We start from the raw sequence: 26,084 nt of genomic DNA on the forward strand, positions 1-26,084 counted from the left end.
CTCAGTCAACGAGGGATCACCTAAGTAAGTAAATAAGTAAGTGTGTGTGTGTATATATATATATACCGCCTTTCTCAGCCAATCGGCGACTCAAGGCGGTTTCCAACAAATCAGTACACATAAAACATAATATAAATTAAAAGATTAAACAGTATAAAACACAAGAGCAATAAAAACAACACCATTAGCATCTCCTTATTATCAAGCTTTATCCAGTTCCATTGTCAAGTCATTAGATTTCCTATATTAGCTATTCTGCATTTGTAAACGCTTACTCGAACAGCCATGTTTTTACTTGCCTCTGAAATGTTAAGCGTGAGGGAGCAGATCTGATCTCCATAGGGAGGGCGTTCCATAGTTGAGGGGCCACCACTGAGAAGGCCCTGTCTCTCGTCTCCACCAAACGTACTTGTGATGACGGAGGGATCAAGAACAGGGCATCCCCAGATGATCTTAAAGTCCTCGATGGTTCGTAATGGGAGATACGTTCAGGTAAGTTGGGCCAGAGCCATTTAGGGCTTTATAGGCCAAAGCCAGCACTTTGAATTGGGCCTGGTAGCAAACCGGCAGCCAGTGGAGCTGGCGCAACAAGGGGGTTATATGCTCCCTGAACGTCACTCCTGTTAGCAACCTGGTTGCTGTTCGTTGGACTAGTTGAAGCTTCCGGACCGTCTTCAAGGGCAATCCCACGTAGAGCACGTTGCAGTAGTCTATATAGGATGTAACCAGAGCAGTGTAGATAGGGTCTGAGGCCCCACTGCCATATAAAACCCAGATTATCTGATTTGAACTGGATTATGTGAGCCTACACTGCCCTCCAATTCAGTTCAAAGCAGATAATCTGGGTTTTATATGGCAGTGTGGAACGAGTCTGAGCCATGGCAGCTAAAGTGGTGTTAAACTACTTAATTGTACAGTGTAGGTGCAGGATTTTTCTTGTAATTATGTAAACACATGGCTTTAAAATAGTCTCTCTTCAGTTATACTACAACAGAAGGGGGAGATATCGGGTCATTCCACAAAACAAAGGCAACAGGCAAACAACATAAACAACAGGAAGTGCTTTCCATTAAAATACACAATTTATTGCCATAAGATACATGAATGATCAGCAGCATGAATGAATATTCAGCAAAGATGGGTCATTACACAGTGCATAAGGTTTAGGGAAGCCTATTTGCCGCAACAGTCACAAATGTGTCAGGACAGTTAAATACGTCGATGCAAAACACTGAAGACAACAAGAGAACCTGGAAGATTTTTGAGACTCATCTTGAGATCATATTGGCTCACGTACAAAGATGCGAGCCAGTCATTTGACATTTTCCTTCACTTATAATCAAGCCAAACAGTGTACAACAAACAACTCAAACTCATCCCCAATTCGAAACCCGGAGCTAATTTAATAATATTTTTGGATATAGGGTACAGTGAAATAATACTCTCAAAGGGATAATTAGTGTCAGGGGACAGGTTCTATTATGGTAATTCATATGTATGTTGGCATGTGTTGAATGTTTTAAATAAGCACCCAGCTTAAACAAATTGATTTTTTTTACAATAGTTATACTTAGGGATATGCAACTTGTACTTAATATGGGCAGTTATAGTGTCTAATTCATTTTTAATTTCAATAAATCCTTGAAGTGGAGTCCTCAGTAGCGCGGTGGGTTAAACTGCTGAGCTGCTACTTGCTGACCAAAAGGTTGGTGGTTCGAATCCGGGGAGTGGCATGAGCTTCCGCTGTCAGCCCCAGCTTCTGCCAACCTAGCAGTTTGAAAACATGCAAATGTGAGTAGATCAATAGGTATTACTTTGACCTTGGAGGTGTCTACGGACAATGCTGGCTCTTTGGCTTGGAAATGGAGATAAGCACCAATCCCCAGAGTCGGACACGACTGGACTTAACTAATCCTTAAAGTCTATATAAATAAAAATGTAATGTTCATTTGTGGGATTAACAGAACTCAAAAACCACTGGACGAATTGACACCAAATTTGGACACAAGACACCTAACAACCCAATGTATGTCCTTCACTCAAAAAATTGATTTTGTCATTTGGGATTTATAGTTCACCTACAATCAAAGAACCCCATCAACAATGGAATTGAACCAAACTTGGCACACAGTTCTCCCAGGACCAACGAAAAATATTGGAAGGGTTTGGTGGGCAGTGTCCTTTGGTTTTGGAGTTGTAGTTCACCTACATCCAGAGATCACTGTGGACTCAAACAATGATGGATCTGGACCAAACTCTACAAGAATACTCAATAAGCCAAAATGTGAACACTGGTGGAGTTTGGGGAAAATAGAATCTTCACAGTTGCTGGGATTTATAGTTCACCTACAATCACAGAGCATTCTGACCCCACCAATGATAGAATTGGGCCGAACCTCCCACACAAAACCCCCATGTGGGCCACAGAAACATGTGGCAGGGGACAGCTAGTAATCTATAGATTAGAATACTTGAGAAGCAGTGCTGCACAGTCTGCTACCAATAATTAAACTGCCTGTTCAAAAATTGGATGAATGTTAATTCCACTAATTCATACATTCATCAAAGTACACAGTTCAATTATTTTTTTTAAAAAATCTACTAATACTATAAAGTCTAAAAATAGAAAAAGCACCATTACTTAAATATTTCAAAGTTATTACTGATTCACAGTTATTGATTAGTGATAAAATTGATTGTTGATCATTATTAGGAATAAATATTGGTCATGATCAATTACTGCCCAAATTATTATAGATTGAGAAAATTAATTACTTATTCAAAAAGCGCTATTACTTAAAATATTTCAAATTGATTCATAATTACTGATTACTAAATAATAATGAAATGGATTGCTAATCATTATTTTGAATAAATATTGGTTGCTATTGATTACTTAGCTAACTAAAGGTCACAAAGTACAAACTCATGCTCTGTGCCTGGCTATATGAAAGACATTGCAACATTATGGATCTGGGATGAAGAAGACAAGGACCAGCAGAATATGTCAAAATCTCCCTCCTATTTTCCTTCCGACAATTAAATAAGACAAAATAAGGCTGTGGCACTTCTGAGTCAATGCTCCACTAAGAAAATACCAGCTTTGCAACCCACTTCCTGGCAAGAAGAGGTGTGCCGGGGTAGGAAAACCTGTCGGGAACATGCTATTGAGTCAATAGCACTTGAGGTTAATTTGGATTCTTCTCTAAAAGTTTCAGTGCAACTTATCTATTTAACAATGCCCAAACTTAATAATATATATTTCATGTGTTTCATCACACAATGTATATTTTTGGGTTTGGGCATTGCTAAATAGATTAATATACTGAAACACTGACACTGACAATATTTTGACTTTGTTATTGAAATTTTATTTCAGCTATACACTCACCAAACAGTGTACAGCAAACAACTGAACTTCACCCCCAATTTGAAACACGTGGCTAATATAAAAGTATTTTTGGAGGTAGGGTACTGTGAAATAATATTCTCAAAGGACTAATTAGTCTATTGTCGAAGGCTTTCATGGCTGGAATCACTGGGCCGTTGTAGGTTTTTTCGGGCTATATGGCCATGGTCTAGAGGCATTCTCTCCTAACGTTTCGCCTGCATCTATGGCAAGCATCCTCAGAGGTAGTGGGGTCTGTTGGAACTAGGAAAAAGGGTTTATATATCTGTGGAATGACCAGGGTGGGACAAAGGACTCTTGTCTGCTAGAGCTAGGTGTGAATGTTTCAACTGATCACCTTGATTAGCATATAATGGCCTGACTGTGCCTGGAGAAAACATTTGTTGAGAGGTGATTTTGTTGAGAGTACCCAGCAAACAAGATCACTATGCTGGTTGTTGTATTGGATCACATGTAGGATACTTCCCAAGTGTCTAGGACTGTGTGATGTATCAGTGAATAATGTGTAGAGATCCGAGTAGGATGGCCTTTTTGCAGCTGACAGATGGTAATTTTTATTATTATTACTATTATTACTATTATTACTATTATTATTATTATTATTATTATTTGAAACACAACAAGATAAGTCCACAGCAGGCACTCTGCTGGCTGTAGTATTGTATTGTATTGGATCACACGTCGGACACTTCCCAAGTGTCTAGGACTGTGTGATGTATTGGCGAATAATGTGTGCAGATCTGAGTAGGGTGGCCTTTTTGCAGCGGACAGATGGTATTATTATTATTATTATTATTATTATTATTATTATTATTATTTGAAACACAACAAGATAAGTCCACAGCAGACACTCTGCTAGCTGTTGTATAGGATCACACATCGGACACTTCCCAAATGTCTAGGACTGTGTGATGTATTGGCGAATAATGCATGCAGATCCCAGTAGGGTGGCCTTCTGCAGCTGGCAGGGGGTAATTTTGTCAGCGTCAATTGTGTTTAAGTGCAGGCCAAGGTCTTTAGGCACTGCACCCAGTGTGCCGATCACCACTGGGATCACACTGACTGGCTTGTGGCCAGAGTAAATTATAATTATTATTACTTGAAACACAACAAGATGAGTCCACAGCAAACAAGATCGCTATGCTGGCCTTTGTATTGGATCACACTTCGGACACTTCCCAGGTGTCTAGGACTATGTGATGCATTATTTGAAACACTACAAGATGAGTCCACAGCAGACACTCTGCTGGCTGTTGTATTGGATCGCACGTCGGACACTTCCCAAGTGTCTAAGACTGTGTGATGTATGGGCGAATAACGTGTGCAAATCCCAGTAAAGTGGCCTTTTGCAGCTGACCGATGGTAATGTTGTCAACGCTGATTGCTTTAAGTGCAGGTCAAAGTCTTGAGGCACGGCACCCAGTGTGCCGATCACCACTGGGACCACGCTTTTCCAGTTGTTTCTCTTCAAACCTTATTATTATTATTAAAATTATTATTATTAGTAGTAGTAGTATCAGGCTCCATTATGTCAATTCACTTCCGACTTATGGCAATCCTGATACGGGCAAAATATGGAGTTTTCTGGGTTGCGAGAGTGTGACTTGCCAAAGGAATTGAACCCTGGTCATCAGAGTCATAATCCCAACACTCAAACCACTACACCACAGTTACTTCAACTAACACTGTTTTTGAAATAGTTTGCATCTATCAGTGCTGAGAGGTAGTCTTCCGAACTCTAGGGCTAACAATATGCATGAAAGCTGTATATATCCAATCCCATAATTAAGGCATTCAGTCTAAACATGCCAGAAAGGCTGGAGGAAGCGGTCACGCTCCTTCCCATCGTCATACATTACGCAAGTTTCAGTTCCTGCCTGTACTGGGCTGGTACATAGGCTGGATCTCCTTCCAAGGGCAGGCGTTGTGGGCTGCCCATTTGATCAGCTCAGGAGCTCTAGCAAGAAACACCAGGAGAAGAGTGATCACATCCCCTTCAGCGGAGTGGGCACGGATGGGATCCTGGCCATAAAAGTACCGGTACAGATTCCCCAGCTGGTAGCCCCCATGTGCGCCTTTAACCAATGTCCTCATGGCAAGCAGTGTATCCAGGCAGCCCATGTCTGGAGGCAGGTTGGTGCCCACTCTCTGAAGCTCCGTATACAGCAGGGGGAAATCAAACCCCAAGCCGTTGTGGGCCACCAAGCAGATTGGGCCAGCTTGCCGGCGCAGGAACCCCAGCAGGGCCTCCACCGCAGCACTGTTGAGATCCTGCTTGCAGTTCTCCTCCAGGTTCTGGTTGCTCAGCCCAGTGATCTCCTCGGCTCCAGGAGTGAAGGGTTTCTGTGGGTTAATGCAGAGGGTGAGCTTGTCTATGACACGGGGCAGCTGCTCCTGCGGGGTCAGGGCATCGTTCGGCAGAGAGGGAAGCAAAGATCGCCGGTGCACAGCAAAGAGGCACAGCTCCGCCATGTGAGGCTGGTCTCGGGGCAAACCGGTGGTTTCGATATCAAGGAAGACGAATGTTTGGAAGTCCTGAGGAACGGCCATGGCTGTCGCAGAGGAAAGGAGCGTTAGAATTGTGCAACTGCTTAAAGTAAATAGGGTTCCATCCTATGTGAATATTTGGGGTTTATCTCATTTTGACATCATCCTGGGCAGAAGAGATAAACCACGACATATTTTAAAAGTGGCTTATCTCTTTAGCTCTAGTAATTGCCAAGGCACACAAAAAGTGCATCTGTGAGTGTGGCCATCCTTGGTTTGGGATACACACCACTACTTCAACAAACAACTATGTAAAAACATTAAAAGTTGTGTCAATAAAATAGGAAATGAGGAGTGATGCCTCCCTCTGTTTACTTCCTCTTAATTCAAGACATAGAACCAAATTGTAGCTCGATCTACACTGCCCTATATCCCAGGATCTGATCCCAGATTACCTCTTATCCCAGATTATCTGCCAGTGTAGATTCATATAATCCAGCTCAAAGCAAATAATCTGGGACCAGATCCTGGGATATAGGCTAGTGTAGATCCAGCCAGAGCAATCATGAAATACAAATGCCTCATTTTATGGCCCAACGATTGGAAACTGGTTTAGATGTTTGGCCCAAATCTCCATCTCAGATCCCTTCTACACTGCCATGCAAAATCCAGATTATCTGCTTTGAACTGAATAATATGGCAGCGTAGACTCAGGATGGATCAACATTGCCCTATATAGGTTGTTGTAGGTTTTCCGGGCTATACGGCCATGTTCTAGAGGCCTTTTCTCCTGACGTTTCGCCTGCATCTATGGCAAGCATCCTCAGAGGTACCTCACTACCTCTGAGTATGCTTGCCATAGATGCAGGTGAAACGTCAGGAGAAAATGCCTCTAGGAGATGGCCATGTAGTCCGGAAAATCTACAATAACCCAGTGATTCCGGCCATGAAAACCTTTGACAATACATTGCCCTATATCCCAAGGATATCTTCTTATCCCAGACTAATCTGCTTATCCCAGATTATCTGGCAGTGTAGACTCATATAATCCAGTTCAAAGCAGATCGTCTGGGATCAGAACCTGGGATATAGGGCAGTGTAAATCCAGCCTCTTATAATCAATTTCAAAGTAGATAATAATGATAATCTGCTTTAATAATCTGAATTATATGGCAGTGTAGAGGGGGTCTAAGTGTAAACTACTTGTTTTGTACTTTGAGCCCAATTTGCAGCAAGTGAAATACATGAAGGCAAAGGAGGGAAATGGGAGAAGAGAGAAACTGGGGCCCCTTTTACACTGCCATATAATCCAGATTATCAAAGCTAAGAATCTAAACTTTTAACTGGATTATCTGCATCTACACTGCAATTTGAAGCAAATAATCTGGATTTTATATGACAGTGTAGAAAGTATCTGGGATGTTGAAAAACAAGGGAAAGTCAGCGAAATAACTGGACCTTTCCCTCCCAAATCAGGACAGTTGGGAGGCCCTTCTACACTGCCAGATAAAATCCAGACTATCTACTTTGAATTAGATTATATGGCAGTGTAGACTCAGATAATCCAGTTCAAAGCAGATAATGTGGATTATCTGCTTTCATCATCTGGATTATATGGCAGTGTAGAATGGGGCCTTAGAAGGTAAACAATCAGAGACATTTCCACTCTTCGTTCAGAACTCAGTATTATTCACTTAAAGCAAAAGACAGAATTTGAAAGGACCTTAACAGATTAGAGAGATGGGCCAAAACTAACAAAATGAAGTTCAACAGAGACAAATGCAAGATACTCCACTTAGGCAGAAAAAAATGAAATGCAAAGATACAGAATGGGGGACACGTGACTCGAGAGCAATACGTGTGAAAAAGATCTTGGAGTCCTTGTGGATAGGAAGGTGAACATGAGCTAACAATGCTATGCCAATGGGATTTTGGCCTGCATAAATAGGAGTCTAGTGTCTAGATTCAAGAAAGTAGTGCTACCCCTCTATTCTGCCTTGATCAGACCACACCTGGAATCACATTGTGTCCAATCCTGGGCACCGCAATTGACAAGCTGGAATGTGTCCAGAGGAGGGCGACTAAAATGATCAAGGGTCTGGAGAACAAGTCCTATGAGGAGTGGCTTAAAGAGCTGGGCATGTTTAGCCTGCAGAAGAGAAGGCTAAGAGGAAACATGATGAAGATGTGAGGGGAAGTCCTAAGGAGAAGGGAGCAAGCTTGTTTTCTGCTGCCCTGGAGACTAGGATGCAGAACAATGGCTTCAAACTATAGGAAAGGAGATTCCACCTGAACATGAGGAGGAACTTCCTGACTGTGAGAGCCGTTCAGCAGTGGAACTCTCTGCCCCGGAGTGTGGTGGAGGCTCCTTCTTTGAAAGCTTTTAAACAGAGGCTGGATGGGCATCTGTCAGGGGTGCTTTGAATGCAATATTCCTGCTTCTTGGCAGGGGGTTGGACTGGATGGCCCATGAGGCCTCTTCCAACTCTATGATTCTACAGTGCTGCTTCCCCCATGTTGTTTCCTCCTGGTGCCTTGTTTTCTCAAAGGCAGTCCGCCTCCAAACATGAAGGTTTCATGATTATCTTGGGACTTCCATCAGTTTCATAGAATCATAGAGTTGGAAGAGACCTCATGGGCCATCCAGTCCAACCCCTGCCAGGAAGCAGGAAAATCGCATTCAAATCACACCCGACAGATGGCCATCCAACCTCCACTTAAAAGCCTCCAAAGAAGGAGCCTCTACCACACTCCAGGGTCAGAGAGTTCCACTGCTGAACAGCTCTCACTTTGGGTGCTGTGTATTCCTGGGCATATGGAGCTGTAGCCTCAGTAATCAAAGTGTTCATGACATTCGTAGAAAGAATGGGAGTTTGTGAATGGTCGGCCCTTGAATAAAAGCAGCAGGGAATCCAGAAACAGTTGCAGCATTATTCTGTTGTAGTGAGAAAAACAATGATCTTGTGGTGCCCAAATACACTAAAGACGCCAGATCCTACCTGACATTGATAGCTAAGCAGGGTCAGCCTTGGTTAGCACTTGGATATGACACGATAAATAAATACCAGAGAGAGCACTTGGATGGGAGACTGCTAAGGAATAGAATCATAGAATCATAGAGTTGGAAGAGACCTCATGGGCCATCCAGTCCAACCCCCTGCCAAGAAGCAGGAAAATCGCATTCAAAGCACTCCCGACAGATGGCCATCCAGCCTCTGCTTAAAAGCCTCCAAAGAAGGAGCCTCCACCACACTCCGGGGCAGAGAGTTCCACTGCTGAACGGCTCTCACAGTCAGGAAGTTCTTCCTAATGTTCAGATGGAATCTCCTTTCTTGTAGTTTGTGTCCTAGTCTCCTAAAAAACAAGCTTGCTCCCTCCTCCCTAGGATGTCCCCTCACATCTTGATACATGGCCCTCATCATGTCCCTCTCAGCCTTCTCTTCTTCAGGCTAAACATGCCCAACTCTTTAAGCCGCTCCTCATAGGGCTTGTTTTCCAGAGCCATTATTATTTTAGTTGCCCTCCTCTGGACACATTCCAACTTGTCAATATCTCTCTTGAATTGTGGTGCCCAGAATTGGACACAATATTCCAGGTGTGGTCTAACCAAGGCAGAAGAGAGGGGTAGCATTATTTCCCTAGATCTCTATGCTCCTATTGATGGAGGCCAAAATCCCATTGGCTTTTTTTGCCGCCACATCACATTGTTGTCTCATGTTTAACTTGTCCACAAGGACTCCAGTGCTATGGGGGTCCTGCGATTTATAGTTTGGCAAGACCCCATCAGAATAAAGACCTGGTAAAGGTTGACCCTTGGCAGGTAATGTAACTCAGTGGGATGCCCTTGTCATCCAATACAAAGTGTGATCCTTTCAGGTTTAGGGATGAGAGAGAGAGAAACATAAAACTCTCCCCAGTGCTGTATCTTTTCCTAAATATTGGGGCGGGAGGAACACATCAAGACACACATACACATCCCTAATCTCATGACTCACCCCACCGAGAGTGCTGATCCCAACGTTGCCAGAACTGCTCTGAAAATGAAAGCTCTGTGCCCGGGCAAGTCCTAGAAGAGGGCCTGACTGTTTGGAAGGAGGGATTTGGACAGGAGAGGCGGGCCATGGGGTGGAGCTTGAGTCCCCACGTCCTGCCCCTTCATGGCCGGGAGACGGATCGGGTAGAGCCTGGTATGTTGTTTATTTATCGTGTCAGGAGCAAACCAAATAGTTGCATTGCATTAAAAACAAACAAAGCACAAAGTTTGCAAGGTTGGTAGTTGCTTAAATGTCCTGGTCACTTGGAGTGCCTCTGGTGTTGCTGCAAGGAGGCCCTCCATTGTGCATGTGGCAGGGCTCAGGTTGCATTGCAGCAGGTGGTCAGTGGTTTGCTCTCCTCCACACTCGCATGTCATGGATTCCACTTTGTAGTCCCATTTCTTAACATTGGCTTTGCATCTCGTGGTGCCAGTCTGTTCAGTGCCTTCAAAGTCGCCCAGTTTTCTGTGTGCCCGGGGGGGGGGGGGAGTCTCTCATTTGGTATCAGCCATTGATTGAGGTTCTGGGTTTGAGCCTGCCACTTTTGTACTCTCGCTTGCTGGGGTGTTCCAGCGAGTGTCTCTGTAGGTCTAAGAAAACTATGTCTTGATTTAAGTCGTTGACGTGCTGGCTGATACCCAAACAGGGGATGAGCTGGAGATGTCTCTGCCTTGGTCCTTTCACTACTGGCTGCTACTTCCCGGCGGATGTCAGGTGGTGCAATACCGGATAAGCAGTGTAATTTCTCCAGTGGTGTGGGGCGCAGACACCCTGTGATAATGCGACATGTCTCATTAAGAGCCACATCCACTGTTTTAGTGTGGTGAGATGTGTTCCACACTGGGCATGCGTACTCAGCAGCAGAGTAGCATAGCGCAAGGGCAGATGTCTTCACTGTGTCTGGTTGTGATCCCCAGGTTGTGCCAATCAGCTTTCGTATGGTGTTGTTTCTAGCACCCACTTTTTGCTTGATGTTCAGGCAGTGCTTCTTGTAGGTCAGAGCACGGTCCAGAGTTACTCCCAGGTATTTTGGGTGTGCTGCAATGCTCCAGTGGGATCCCTTCCCAGGTAATCCTCAAAGCTCGGGATGCTTGTCTGTTCTTAAGGTGAAAGGCACATGTCTGTGTTTTAGATGGATTAGGGATCAGCTGGTTTTCCCTGTAATAGGCAGTAAGAACACCTAGAGCTTCGGAGAGCTTCTGTTCAACCATCTCAAAGCTCCCTGCTTGAGCAGTAATGGCCCGATCATCAGCATAGATGAAACTCTCTGTCTCTTCTGGCAGTGGCTGGTCATTTGTCTAGATGTTGAACATGGATGGAGCAAGCAAGCTCCCCTGAAGCAGGCTTTTCTTCTGTTTCCGCCATCTGCTTCTCTGGCCCTGGAATTCAACAAAAAAGCTCCTGTTTTGTAGCAGGTTTCCTATGATGCGGGTGAGATGGTAGTCCTTTCTGATATTATACATTTTTTCTCAGGAGGAGGCGGTGGTTCACAGTATCATAGGCCGCTGACAGGTCTATGAAGACAGCTCCTGTGATCTGCTGCCTTTCAAAGCCATCTTCAATGTGCTGAGTCAGGTTCAACACTTGCGATGTGCAGCTTTTGGTTTTCCTGCTTGCTGGCTTCAGGAAAGACAGATAATATAGAAGGAATGTAAGAGTTCTTTAATGATGAAACCCTAACCCTAACCCTTTTTTTGCATGATATCCGGGCAGTGCTTCTTGTACGTCAGAGCACAGTCCAGAGTGACTCCCAGGTATTTATTTGGGTGCACTGCAATTTATTTATTTATCGTGTCAGGAGCAAACCAAACAGTTGTATTGCATTTTTTAACAAGCAAACAAACAAAGCACAAAGTTTGCAAGCTTGGTAGTTGATTAAATGTCCTTTGACCAGTATCTGGCCACTTGGAGTGCCTCTGGTGTTGCCGCAAGGAGGTCCTCCATTGTGCATGTAGCAGGGCTCAGGTTGCATTGTAGTAGGTGGTCTGTAGTTTGCTCTTCTCCACACTCGCATGCCGTGGATTCCACTTTGTAGCCCCATTTCTTAAGGTTTGCTCTGCATCTCGTGGTGCCAGTCTGTTCAGTGCGTTCCAAGTCGCCCAGTTTTCTGTGTGCCCAGGGGGGGAGTCTCTCATCTGGTATCACCCATGGATTGAGGTGCTGGGTTTGAGCCTGCCACTTTTGGATTCTCGCTTGCTGGGATGTTCCACCAAGTGTCTCTGTAGATCTAAGAAAACTATGTCTTAATTTAAGTTGTTGACGTGCTGGCTGATACCCAAACAAGGGATGAGCTGGACATGTCACTGCCTTGGTCCTTTCACTATTGGCTGCTACTTCCTGGCGGATGTCAGGTGGTGCAATACCGGCTAAGCAGTGTAATTTCTCCAGTGGTGTGGGGCGCAGACACCCTGTGATAATGCGGCATGTCTCATTAAGAGCCACATCCACTGTTTTAGTGTGGTGATATGTGTTCCACACTGGGCATGCATACTCAGCAGCAGAGTAGCATAGCGCAAGGGCAGATGTCTTCACTGTGTCTGGTTGTGATCCCCAGGTTGTGCCAGTCAGCTTTCGTATGATATTGTTTCTAGCGCCCACTTTTTGCTTGATATTTGGACAGTGCTTCTTGTAGGTAAGAGCACGGTCCAGAGTGACTCCCAGGTATTTGGGTGCGCTGCAATGCTCCAGTGGAATTCCTTCCCAGGTAATCCTCAGAGCTCGGGATGCTTGTCTGTTCTTAAGGTGAAGGGCACATGTCTGTGTTTTAGATGGATTAGGGATCAGCTGGTTTTCCCTGTAATAGGCAGTAAGAGCACCTAGAGCTTAGGAGAGCTTCTGTTCTACCATCTCAAAGCTCCCTGCTTGAGCAGTAATTGCCCGATCATCAGCATACATGAAGCTCTCTGTCTCTTCTGGCAGTGGCTGGTCATTTGTGTAGATGTTGAACATGGATGGAGCAAGCACGCTCCCCTGAGGCAGGCTGTTCTTCTGTTTCCACCATCTGCTTCTCTGGCCCTGGAATTCAACAAAAAAGCTCCTGTTTTGTAGCAGGTTTCCTATGAGGGTCCTACAAAAAATATCATATGAAAGCTGACTGGTACAACCTGGGGATCACAACCAGATAGAGTGAAGGTATCTGCCCTTGCGTTATGCTACTCTGCTGCTGAATATGCATATCCAGTGTGGAACACATCTCACCACACTAAAACAGTTATTGTGGCCGCATTATAAGAGACATGCCGCATTATAAGAGAGTGTCTGCACCACTGGAGAAATTACACTGTTTAGCTGGTATTGCACCATCTGACATCCGCCGGGAAGTAGCAGCCAATAGTGAAAGGACCAAGGCAGTGACATCTCCAGCTCATCCCCTGTTTTGGTATCAGCCAACACGTCAACGACTTAAATCAAGAAATAGTTTTCTAAGATCTACAACCACCCACTGGAACATCTCAGCAAGCGAGAGTCCAAAAGTGGCAGGCTAAAACCCAGAACCTCAATCAGTGGCTGATACCAAATGAGAGTCTCCCTCCTGGGCACACAGAAAACGGTCAACTTGGAAGGCACTGAATGGACTGCTATTTGGCACCACGAGATGCAGAGCCAACCTTTAGAAATGGGGCCACAAAGTGGAATCCACGACATGCGAGTGTGGAGAAGAGCAAACTATAGACCATCTGCTGTGATGCAACCTGAGCCCTCCTACATGCACAATGGAGGACCTTCTTATAATAACACCAGAGGCACTCCAAGTGGCCAGCTACTGGTCAAAGGGCATTTAATCAAGTAGCAAGCTTGCAAACTTTGTGTTTTGTTTGTTTGTTTGTTTTTAATGCAATACAACTATAAAAAATAAAATACCCTAACCCTGAACCGTACGGTAAGCCTAACCCTTAACCTAACCCTTACCCTAACCCTTACCTTAACCCTTAACCCTTAACCTAACCCTAACGCTAACCCAAACCCTAACCCTAACCCTTACCCTAACCTAGTGTTTCTCACCTTCCTAATGCTGTGACCTCTTACTGTTCCTCATGTTGATTTGACACCCAATCATAACATTATTTTCGTTGCTACTTCATAACTGTGATTTTGCTACAGTTATGAATCGTAATGTAAATATCTGATGTGCAGGATGTATTTTCCTTCACAGGACCAAATTTGGTACAAACACCTGATACGCCCAAATTTGAATACTGGTGGGGTTGGGGGGAATTGATATTGTCATTTTGGAGTTGTCGTTCCTGGGATTTATAGTTCACCTTAACTCAAACAGCATTCTGAACTCCACCAACAATGGAATTGAACCAAACTTGGCATACAGAACTCCCATGGCCAACAGAAAATACTGGAAGGATTTGGTGGGTATTGACCTTGAGTTTTGGAGTTGTAGTTCACCTTTATCCAGAAATCACTGTGGACTCAAACAATAATAATTCTGGACCAAACTTGGCCCATGTGATCTATTGTTTCATGTGATCTATTGTTTCACATATTGTTTCAAACTGTTGGAGGGCCTGTGACCTGGCCCTCTGTTTAAAAAGTTTGAGGATCCCTGCTTTAGACAGTACACGGAAAGATACAATTTACACCAAAAGTTAAGGAAAACTGATACAATAGAACAATAAAGTCTTGGGTGGCGGGGGGCGGTGGTGGGGGAGTGACAAGCCATTAGAACAAATGCCATCAAAGTCGGAATTGAAAAGTCGGCGACAGATCCTAAATGTAGACTCTGCAAGGAAGCAGATGAAACTTTGAAAAAAACCTGAATGAATTCCTATGCAGACTGCACATATCTTATTTGTAGTGCAAAAACACTTAAAAACAATACAATAATTAAAATGAAGAACAAGTTTAACAAATATAAACTTTCAATGGGAAGTGTGGGCCAGCTTTTGGCTGCTGAGATAGAATTGTTGTTGTTGTTGTTGTTTGCTTTCAAGTCATTTCAGACTTAGGTTGACCCTGAGCGAGGGCCGGGTAAATGACCTTGGAGGGCCATATCTGGCCCCCGGGCCTTGGTTTGAGGACCCCTGGTCTAAAGTTTAGAGTAGGGGCTGGGTCATTGGTCTTGGAGGTCTGCATTGAGCCATAGTTTAGGGACCCCTGATCTAGAGTATTGCGGGACTTTCAGGTTCAGTCTGAACAGCTGAATCAGTTTTGGTTCAGCCTGATCCGATGTCCAGATGGATGGAGCCACCATGATCCTTTCCCCATGCTGATCAACCAAGGACTCTGGGGAGCAAGGTTCAAATCCCCACTCATGTTTGGAAATCCCTGGGTCACTTTGGACCAGTCTTTCTTTCTCAGCCTCAAAGGAAGCCAACTTTAAGGCAGACACACACAACATTCGAAAAATATTTAATCTTTTCTCCCTCATAATGGGAAATGAAGAATAGAGATACAAAGAGGTAATCATGGCTATATTTTATAAGATCCATTGCCAGTGACACAATGGGTTAAACCCTTGTGCCAGCATGACTGCTGACCGACAGGTCAGTGGTTCAAATCCGGTGAGAGCAAGTTGAGTTCTCTCTGTCAGCTCCAGCTCCCCATGTGGGGACATGAGAGAAGCCTCCCACAAGGATGAGAAAAACATCAAACATCCGGGCGTCCCCCTAGACAATGTCCTTGCAGATGCCCAATTATCTCACACCAGAAACGACTTGCAGTTTCTCAAGTTGCTCCTGACATGAAAAAAAGAAAAATAACAATTCCATAACTGTATAACCTAGAACCACATGTTCTGACTAATCAGGTAGAACTAAAATAACATTTAAAAAGCAACAATTTGTAGGTGGCATTAGTATGCCATAAACTGATTTTCTCCAGGTACCCAAAGCCTAAAGGCATGTTATCTTGGTTTCAGCAGATACTCACTTTAATAGATTGTGCAGTCAAATATTCAAGGGCATGTTTCATTATTGATAATGTATATGATTAATAACCATTTTTCAATTATAGATATCCTTGTGCTGTAATGTCCTTTCAGGAATGGCAAATGACCAGTGAAATACATTAATAAGAGGCCGAGCATTAATCGTGTCTTGGTTCTATGGCCTTTTCTGTATCCATAGTCAAGTAAAATTGGGCTATTATGATATTTTATATCCTGCTAATGAATATAGTAGTAAGAGAGATCATTCTGAATAATTCAAAGACAGTTTATAAATCTCATAACCATTATGACAGTGAGAAAATTAAAGGGGAGAGAGTATAAAATATTGTAAGAGATCAAACTGGGGATTAGAGAAGCAGTTTTTTTTAATCCTGAGGATAAAAGAGTACTGAAATGTTATGAGTTTTATATTACAGAAGCCCACAGTAAAATAATAGAGTTGGAAGTCATATATGTGTCAGAACCCAGACGCCTTAAAGAGCCAGACTCACGAGTATGTCCAAAAGAATAGTTTATTACTACAAAGCAAAAGGACTCGGAGACACTTACTTCAGTGTCCCTGGTAAAAACTCAAAAGGAGCAGCAAGTTTCAGCTTAAAATATAATAATAATATATAACAAAACTTTATTTATACCCCGCTATCATCTCCCCAAGGGACTCGGTGAGGCTTACATGAGGCCGAGCCCACAATACATCAATACAAGCAATGACAGACACAATACAAAGCAATTAAAATAAATCTCATACACAAATAGCATAAACATTAAACAAGGTACAGTACACATTTAAAATCTATGGCTGGGCCAAATGTAATTGAAATTTAAAAATTAATGCTGGGCATGAACAAGATAGAGGAGGTAGGGGGTTGGTGGAAACGTACAAGCAGTCCTAAGTGCTTTTAGAGGACATAATGCTAAGGGCTCATTATTCTGGGAAGGCACACTGGAATAACCACGTTGTCAGGCTCCTCCTAAAGACTGCCAGAGATGTAGAATGCCTGATGTCCTTAGGGAGTGAGTTCCAGAGTCGAGGGGCCACCACCGAGAAGGCCCTCTCTCTCGTCCCCACCAATCGCACTTGCGATGCAGGTGGGAGCGTGAGTAGAACCTCTCCATATGATTGAAGAGATTGTGTAGGTTTGTACACAGAAATGCTGTCACGCAGGTAGGCAGGTCCCAAACCATTCAGGGCTTTGTAGATAAAAAACAAACAAAAGCAATAATCTGGATTATCCAGAGAAAATATCCGGATTAAACTGAATTTCTTCCAAAGTCTTGCAAAGCAACACAGCAAATGAGGATGAACAAACAAAGAGCCGAGAAGCAAGAGCTGTAGTCAAAAGAAGTCCAAGGTTGAAGAAAGCCAAGTCCAAAGTTGTGAGATTCCAAGGTCCACGTAGGCAGTGTCGTCGTCAAAAGCGGTCCAAAGTCAAGGAAGGAGAAATCCGCACTCACAAGAATTCAAGCCATTGTAACACGAACAGTAAAAGCAACCTGCAGATCCAGGACCCAAGCCCAACACAAAAGCGGCAACGACAAAACCCAAGGCACAAAACCAACACTTTGCCTTCTGCAAAGATCTAACACTTCAGTGCCTACTTTTATCTTACACCTCATCATCCGATGATGAGCTGACCTCCACCTCGTTGTTATCTCTTACAGCTGACTTTACTTCTGCACCTGAACACCGACGCCCATCCTTCCAACTCTTCCACCTTTTGTCAAGACTTAGCTCTCCCCACGATTCCACAATATCTCCCGATTGCCAATCCCCATCACCAGAAAACCCCACAAATGTGTCACTAGACGTTGGCTGAGTACATACATCTCGAACCTCTTGCACCTTGGTCCAATCCAGTGAGTCATCCCCATCCCCATTACTCCCAGGCCCCTCATTCCCAGAGAGACCCATGAAGTCCTCCTATTCTGTGAGAGCAGTAAGTATCTCCCGAATCTTCTTCCACTGTCGCTCCTCATCCGATTCCTGCTCCCGAGTAACCCTCTTCGTTCCCCTATTCACATCCATCGCATCTCCTTCCTCCTCCTCACTTATTGACCCTTCGCTCTCAGAAAACCCTTCGAAGTAATCTTTGTCAGTAGGTGACATAAGTATCTTCCTCTGTTGTTCCTCATCTTACTCTTGAGCACTCCTTTTCCCTCTTCTGCCACTCATACTACCACTTGTAGTGTTATCAACAGGCTCCACTACAACAATATGACTCTCCATATGTTGTTCAACGGCAGTTTCCATCATTATTGGCTATTATTGAATATCCTGGCTAGGGCTATTGGGAGTTGGAGTCCAACCATATTTCCTTATTTAACATTTATTTGATATTTACTTATATTTACATATTTGCTTATTTATCACTTATTTAATTTAATCTCATACCTGTAATAAATGTTATATAATGAGAAAGGGTGTGATCAAAGGTCCAAAGATGGGTGAATTCAGACGAGACAGTAAAAGGAAGATAAAAGTGGAAGTGGGGATAAGAAATTAAAAACAACGAGAACTAGTTTACAACAGCATATAATACATATAACAGCATATAGTACCTAAAGGGAGAACTCTCATTCATTATGAGAGACTATTTCACTTCACCTATTATAAATCCAATGTTGAGCAAGAAGAAATTGTAAAAACAGTTTCTAGGACAGTATCTCAACCTTCCTAATGCTGTGATCTCTTAATAGAGTTACTCATGTTGTGGTGACCCTCAACCATAACATTATTTTTGTTGCTACTTAATAACTGTTTTATTGTTTTAATTGTTGTAATATTATTGCATTTGTTATATGTTGCAGCATCAAATTGTTGCCAAATGTAAGCCGTCCTGAGTCCTCCTTCGGAAGGGGTAGAAATGCTGGAAGTAATAAATAATAATAACTGGAATTTTGCTCCTGTTATGAATCATAATGTAAATATCTGATATGCAGGATATATTTTAATTCAATCGACCAAATTTGGCACAAATACCCGATACGCTCTAATTTGAATCCAGAGAGCACTGTGGAATCAAACAATGATGGATCTGGACCAAATTTGACACAAATAATTATATATGCCCAAATGAGAACATTGGTGGAGTTTGGGGAAAACAGACCTTGACATTTGAGAGTTGTAGTTGCTGGGATTTATAGTTGACCTACAATCAAAGAGCATTCTGAACTCCACCAATGATGGAACTGAACCAAACTTGTCACACAAAACTCCCATGACCAACAGAAAATATTGGAAGGGTTTGGTGGGCACTGACCTTGACTTTTGGAGTTGTAGTTCACCTACATCCAGAGAGCACTGTGGAATCAAACAATGATGGATCTGGACCAAACTTGACACAAATACTCAATATGCCCAAATGAGAACATTGGTGGAGTTTGGGAAAAACAGGCCTTGACATTTGAGAGTTGTAGTTGCTGGGATTTATAGTTCACCTACAATCAAAGAGCATTCTGAACTCCATCAATGATGGAACCGAACCAAACTTGTCACACAAAACTCCCATGATCAACAGAAAATATTGGAAGGGTTTGGTGGGCATTGACCTTGACTTTTGGAGTTGTAGTTCACTTCCATCCAGAGAGCACTGTGGAAGCAAACCATGATGGATCTGGACCAAACTTGACAAAAATACTCAATATGCTCATTGGTGGAGTTTGGGGGAAACAGACCTTGACATTGTAGTTGCTGCGATTTATAGTTCACCTACAGTGAAAGACCATTCTGACCCCACCAGCGATAGAATTGAGCCAAACTTCCTACACAGAACCCCCATGACCAATAGAAAATATTGTGTTTTCTGATTGGCTTTGGCAACCCCTCTGACACCCCCTCACACACACACACACACACACACACCTCCCCCGGGGTCCTGACCCCCAAGTTGAGAAATGCTGTTCTAGAAGAAGTAGCTATATTTTTGTAATGCTGAAAGTCAGCAGAGATTATACTATATGGAGGGAAGTTAGGATATACATATATTGAAAGATAAACTGAGTAATGTGTGAGAATGGAGAAAATGAGTAATAGAATACTGGAAAAAAATCATTGACAAACTATAACACACACACACACCAAATCCATCTCTGAGATTACTGTGCTGCAGTATTGCAGACTGGAAAATTAAGCTTTAGATGAAGAATGTAGGGATTACATTAAGCAATTTGATGTTTTGCTGTTTTCAGAAAACATCCCCGAAGAGGAGAGTGGAATGAGGTCATAATATAATCATAATATAAATAAGAAAGGTAGTCCAAAGGACAAATGCCATTCTTCAATGCCAGTTTGAAATGGCATTAAATGATCAGTGTAGATGTGTCCAAGGAAGCCCAGTGTAACTTTTATACATTAAAAAATTGAATCTTCCTAAAGATCTGCTTTTGGAAGATGCCTGCCAGAAGTTGGGAACAGCGGTTGTCCTTACATATGTGATGCCATGTGATGAAAAGGGCTGAAGACACTCCACAAAAGTTGGGTTTTGTTTGCTTGAAATATCTGCCTTGCTTTTTGTTTAGCTACAGCACAGAAGCAGCTTCTACTTTCAGTTTCTTTTCTTCTTTCCAGATCCTGCTGAAGAAGGATATACTCTGTGTCCCTTCTCTAACCTCTCTTTCCATCCCTTTTTTGCTTCCTCATCTCTGTAAACAAGGAAAAGTAAAATTGCATGAAACTCATAAGAGAAAGGGTGTGTTCTTGCTCAACCCAGGAGGAAGACTTATGCAGTAGAGATTTCTTTGATCCAAAGCCCAGCCTTGTACGGCCTGAGAGCCACTTAGCTTTAAGACCTCCAGGAAATCAGGTACAGAATTAATTATGTTAGTTAAAATTGTTCTTCATTTTATATATTGTACTAGCTGTCCTCTGCCACGTGTTGCTGTGGCCCAGTCTGTGTATATGTGTTTTGTGTGTGTATATATGCATATATGTGTGTGCGTGTGTATATATGGTGTTTTGCGCATGTGTTGTAATGTATTTTTTTGTTTTTTAGCCTTTTAAGTCTCCTCTGCTGTATTTTTAGTGTTTTTATGAGCGTTGGTCACTCGTTGGCCTGATAGGTGCATTGTGTCCAAATTTGGTGTCAATTTGGTTTTTGAGTTATGTTAATCCCACAAATGAACATTAAATTGGGTTGTTGTAGGTTTTTCAAGCTATATGGCCATGTTCTAGAAGCATGGCCATATAGCCCGAAAAACCTACAACAACCTGGTGATTCCAGCCTTGAAAGCCTTCGACAATACATTTGATATCTCTACGAGGAGCTCTGGCCTAGAGCAAACTTTTGTTGAGAGGTGATTAGATGTCCTTGTTTGTTTACTTTCTGATGTTGTGCTGTTGTAATTTTAGAGTTTTTTAATACTGGTAGCCAGATTTTGTTCATTTTCATGGTTTCCTCCTTTCTGTTGAAATTGTCCACATGCTTGTGGATTTCAATGGCTTCTCTGTGTAGTCTGACATGGTGGTTGTGAGAGTGGTCCAGCATTTCTGTGTTCTCAAATAAAATGCTGTGTCCAGGTTGGTTCATGCTATGGCTGATAGGCAATGTCAAGCCATTATATTCTAATCAAGGTGGTCAGTTGAAACATTCACACCTAGCTCCAGCAGACAACAGTCCTTTGTCCCACCCTGGTCATTCCACAGATATATAAACCCTTTTTCCTAGTTCCAACAGACCTCACTACCTCTGAGGATGCTTGCCATAGATGCAGGTGAAACGTCAGGAGAGAATGCCTCTAGACCATGGCCATATAGCCCGAAAAAACCTACAACAGCCCAGTAATTCATGTCACTCAAATTCTGCCCAGACAAGATTTCTCTTGTGCCTTTATCATGCCACTAGCGTGCCTATGGACATACAGGCTAGTCAAAAGGGGCATAGAGTGTAAATTAAGCGAGTAGCATGTAAATTAAGTAATGTTAGTAATTATGTATTAAAAACCTCTGGTATAAAGAACAACAAAACAGTATAGATTTCTGATTCCAAGAAGTTATGGGGGGAAAGGAAAAAGGGAGGTACCTGTATATTCCAGCATATAAGACGGCTGAGCATATAAGATGACCTCCCAACTTTTCCAGTTAAAATATAGAGTTTGGGATGTACTCGCCGTATAAGACTACCCTTCTTCCAACACACACCAAATAAATTTTTTTAAAGCATCACATTTGATTTCAATATGGTAATTTTCCTATTACTGTACCTCCTTCTCTGCCTCTCAGATCTCGCACATGCGCACCTGCACCACTTCACTGCAGTCTTCAGGAGTGAGGTCTGAGAGGCAGTGGAGGAGGTACGGTAATAGGACACAAGAGCGGGCCAGACAGGTAAAAGAGGTGTGTTTTTCTGGGTCCAGAGCCACTCTATCTCTTTTTTCCATACCCCAGGCGCCCCGGATGCCTGCAGCTTGCTCCACCCTTCACTTACACCTTCCCGGTGAGGCACCCCTTCATCTCACCATTGGGACCGCATTAAGTCCACGAATCCTAATGAATGGATTTTCTTCTACCGTACTTGTACAGCGTTGCCCTTAATGCTTTTATACAGTCGCTGCATACAGCAGGGATGCAGCCACTGCCATTTTTGAGCTCCCCCCATCATATGCAGCAACCACAGATTCTCCAGTCTGGATTGGAAGTTTCAGCACCCGCTCTATAAGATGACTCCCGGCGTGTAAGACTACTCCCACATATAAGATGACTACCACATATAAGGCTACTCCTGCGTATAAGACGACTCTCGGTGTATAAGACTACTCCCACATATAAGACGACTCCCATGCATAAGGCTACTCCAGCGTATAAGATGACCCGTGTATAGACTACCCCTGCGTATAAGACGACTCCCGCATATAAGACGACCCCTGACTTTTGAGAAGATTTTCTTGGGTTAAAAAGTAGTCTTACATGCCAGAATATACGGTACTTGTTCCACATACATACAACCTCTCCATGTATTTCCTTGTTGCTCTGCCCAGATACCTGTTGGACAACCCCACCCAAGGAAGAAACCTGGTTACTTTGTCTTGCAGATGGCAAACAAAGAACTTTCGATTTCAGCAGGTCTTTGACAATTCAGCTTTGTTGCTCAGGGGAGCCTTCTCTTGTTGCTTGCTTTTATTTTCTTCTGAAATATTTCCCTTTATTGTGATTTAATCTAGTTCTCTGTGTTTTGATAACTTTTTTTGGCTGGAAAACTAGTGTCGCATGGTGTTCACGCATGTATTTTCCCCCTGAGTCATGCATTGCTGGCAACTAGAAAGGCTGACAAAAGTTCACCAGTGTCTCCATTTAAATATCTGCTCTCTGCATAGTCCCATCTATGCATTGGGTGCTGTGGTTTTAGCTTTGAATACATTTTAATCAGTTTTAGGGGTTTAAACTGTTAATATGTCGATGTCATCTGTATACAGATGACGTTCAACTCTATCACTCCTTTCCATCTACAGCTAAGGAGGCCGTTCAGGTCCTGAACCGGTGCTTGGCAGCTGTCATGATCTGGATAAGGGTGAACAAATTGAAATTGAATCCAGACAAGACAGAGGTACTCCTGGTCAGTTGTAAGGCTAAACATGGTATAGAGTCAAAGCCTTTGCTGAATGGAGTTACACTCCCCCTGAAGACACAGGTTTGCAGTTTGGGAGTTCTCCTGGATTCATCACTGAGCCTGGAACCCCAGGTCTCGTCAGTGGTCTGGGGAGCTTTTGCACAATTAAAACTTGTGCGCTGGTTGCACTCATACCTTGAGAAGCCAGATGTGGCCATGGTGATCCATGCTCTTGTAACATCTCGAATAGTGAGGTTGCCTTTGAAGATTTTTCGGAAGCTTCAGGTGGTCCAACGGGTGGCAGCCAGGTTTCTCACTGGAGCGGCGTACAGGGAGCGTTCAATCCCCTGTTACGTCAATTCCACTGGCTGCCAGTCTGCTACCGAGCACAATTCAAAGTGCTGGCTTTAGCATATACTGTAAAACCCTAAATGGACCTGGCTCAGCTTACCTGTCCAAATGTATCTCCTTCTATGAACCACCTTGTAGGTTAAGATCTTCTGGGGAGGACCTACTCTCGGTCCCACCTCCTTCGCAGGTGGGGGTTTGTGTGAACGAGGGACAGGGTCTTCTCAGTGGTGGCCCCTCAGCTATGGAACTCCCTCTCCTCTGAAATCAGATCAGCTCCCTCCCTCCTGACCTTCAGAAATAAATTAAAAACATGGTTGTGGGACCAAGCCTTCGGACAGTAATTCAGTGCAATGGAAAGAAGTGACGAGTGGAGTGCCATAAGCAGGGCTCCGTCCTGGGCCCGGTCCTGTTCAACATCTTTATTAATGACTTAGATGAAGGGTTAGAAGGCAGGATCATCAAGTTTGCAGACAACACCAAATTGGGAGGGATAGCCAATACTCCAGAGGACAGGAGCAGGATTCAAAACGATCTTGACAGATTGAGAGATGGGCCAAAGCTAACAAAATAAGTTCAACAGTGACAAATGCAAAATACTCCACTTTGGCAGGAAAAACGAAATGCAAAGATACAGAATGGGGGATGCCTGGCTCGAGAGCAGTACATGTGAAAAAGATCTTGGAGTCCTCGTGGACAACAAGTTAAACATGAGCCAACAATGTGATGTGGCGGCAAAAAAAGCCAATGGGATTTTGGCCTGCATCAATAGGAGCATAGTGTCTAGATCTAGGGAAGTCATGCTACCCCTCTATTCTGCTTTGGTTAGACCACACCTGGAATATTGTGTCCAATTCTGGGCACCACAATTGAAGAGAGATATTGACAAGCTGGAATGTGTCCAGGGGAGAGCGACTAAAATGATAAAGGGTCTGGAGAACAAACCCTATGAGTAGCGGCTTAAGGAGCTGGGCATGTTTAGCCTGAAGAAGAGAAGGCTGAGAGGGGATATGATAGCCATGTATAAATATGTGAGAGGAAGCCACAGGGAGGAGGGAGCAAGCTTGTTTTCTGCTTCCCTGGAGACTAAGACGCAGAACAATGGCTTCAAACTACAAGAAAGGAGATTCCATCTGAACATGAGGAAGAACTTCCTGACTGTGAGAGTCGTTCAGCAGTGGAACTCTCTGCCCCAGAGTGTGGTGAAGGCTCCTTCTTTGGAAGCTTTTAAACAGAGGCCGGATGGCCATCTGTCAGGGGTGATTTGAATGCAATATTCCTGCTTCTTGGCAGGGGGTTGGACTGGATGGCCCATGAGGTCCCTTCCAACTCTATGATTCTATGAGTGAAAATGGAAAGTGTGCAATGACGACAGGAACGGCAGTTGACTATGATTTTGGATTGTGTTGTTTTTAATAATTAGTTTTCATGTTTATGCTTTTTAATTTTATGTTTTAATGTATATGTTTATTTTATTATATGTCTGTTTTATGTGGCATCAAATTGTTGCCAATTGTAAGGCCACTCCGAGTCCTCTTCGGAGTGAGAAGAGTGGGGTATAAATGCAGTAAATTATTATTATTATTATTATTATTTACTGTATTTATACCCTACTTGGTATTTGCACCCTATTCTGATTTGCACGCATTATTCACCGATACATCACAGAATCCTAGACACTTGGGAAGTGTCCAATGTGTGATCAGACACAAAAGCCAGCATAGTGATCTTGTTTGCTGTGTACTAATCTTGTTGTGTATCAAATAAAAATAATATTTAATTAATACCTTTGATGTTTAATTGTGTTGAAATGCTTTTAATGTAATTTGCCTTGAGTCTCCTTTGTGGAGAGAAAAAGCGAGATATAAATAAACATAATAATAAATAATACTACTTTGGTGAGACCAGTGAAATCAGACCTAGGGTTGTTTTTTGTCGTTGTTGCTTTGTTTTTGGCTTCCTTATGAAGTAGATTTGGTGAGAGACTGGCATTATTGTTCCAAAATCATTCTGGTGAGGTGAGCACCTAGTAGAGTTACTCTTTGAAAGCAAATTATTTCAATCCAGCTTGTCACTAGCCTAAGTTTAGCTTCAAGGTCATTGTTAAAATAATAGAAACAGGGAAATATAATAAGAAATAGCTGTCATTTGAGCGACTATTTTTTAAAAAAAGATTATTTATTATGACATAAAATCCCATTCAAAGTCAAAACAATATACAGTACATCCAAAAAAAGAAGGAAGAAGGAAAGAAACTAAGGGCCCTTCCAGACCAGGATCTGATCCTGATTTTCTGCTTTGATTTATATGAGACCACACAGCCAGATAATCTGGGATAAACAGAAAACATCTCAGATCCTGGGATA

At 43.0% G+C, this 26,084-nt stretch overlaps 2 protein-coding genes across 5 annotated transcripts in view; one reads left to right on the plus strand and one right to left on the minus strand.

Annotated features, from left to right (window-relative positions):
* Nucleotides 1-5,080: 5,080 nt before the first annotated feature.
* Nucleotides 5,081-9,909, minus strand: TREX2 (three prime repair exonuclease 2). The gene is made up of 2 exons (XM_067464190.1): nucleotides 9,892-9,909; nucleotides 5,081-5,961 (listed from the first exon to the last, which is right to left on the minus strand). The coding sequence occupies exon 2, from the start codon at nucleotides 5,957-5,959 to the stop codon at nucleotides 5,276-5,278; it is 684 nt and encodes a 227-aa protein (XP_067320291.1). The 5' UTR covers nucleotides 5,960-5,961; nucleotides 9,892-9,909; the 3' UTR covers nucleotides 5,081-5,275.
* A 10,502-nt stretch (nucleotides 9,910-20,411) lies between these two features.
* The window catches only part of EMD (emerin), a 61,861-nt gene continuing 56,188 nt past the window's right edge, over nucleotides 20,412-26,084 (plus strand). For 2 of the 4 annotated variants that reach the window (XM_067464187.1, XM_067464188.1), the window contains exon 1: nucleotides 20,413-20,631. The gene's annotated coding sequence lies outside the window, so the exon portion shown is untranslated. Of the gene's footprint in view, nucleotides 20,632-26,084 lie in introns of all 4 variants that reach the window. The other 2 variants (XM_067464186.1, XM_067464189.1) reach the window with 2 other exon arrangements.

Source organism: Anolis sagrei, chromosome 2 (genome assembly GCF_037176765.1).
Source record: "Anolis sagrei isolate rAnoSag1 chromosome 2, rAnoSag1.mat, whole genome shotgun sequence".
Taxonomy (NCBI): Eukaryota; Metazoa; Chordata; class Lepidosauria; order Squamata; family Dactyloidae; genus Anolis; species Anolis sagrei.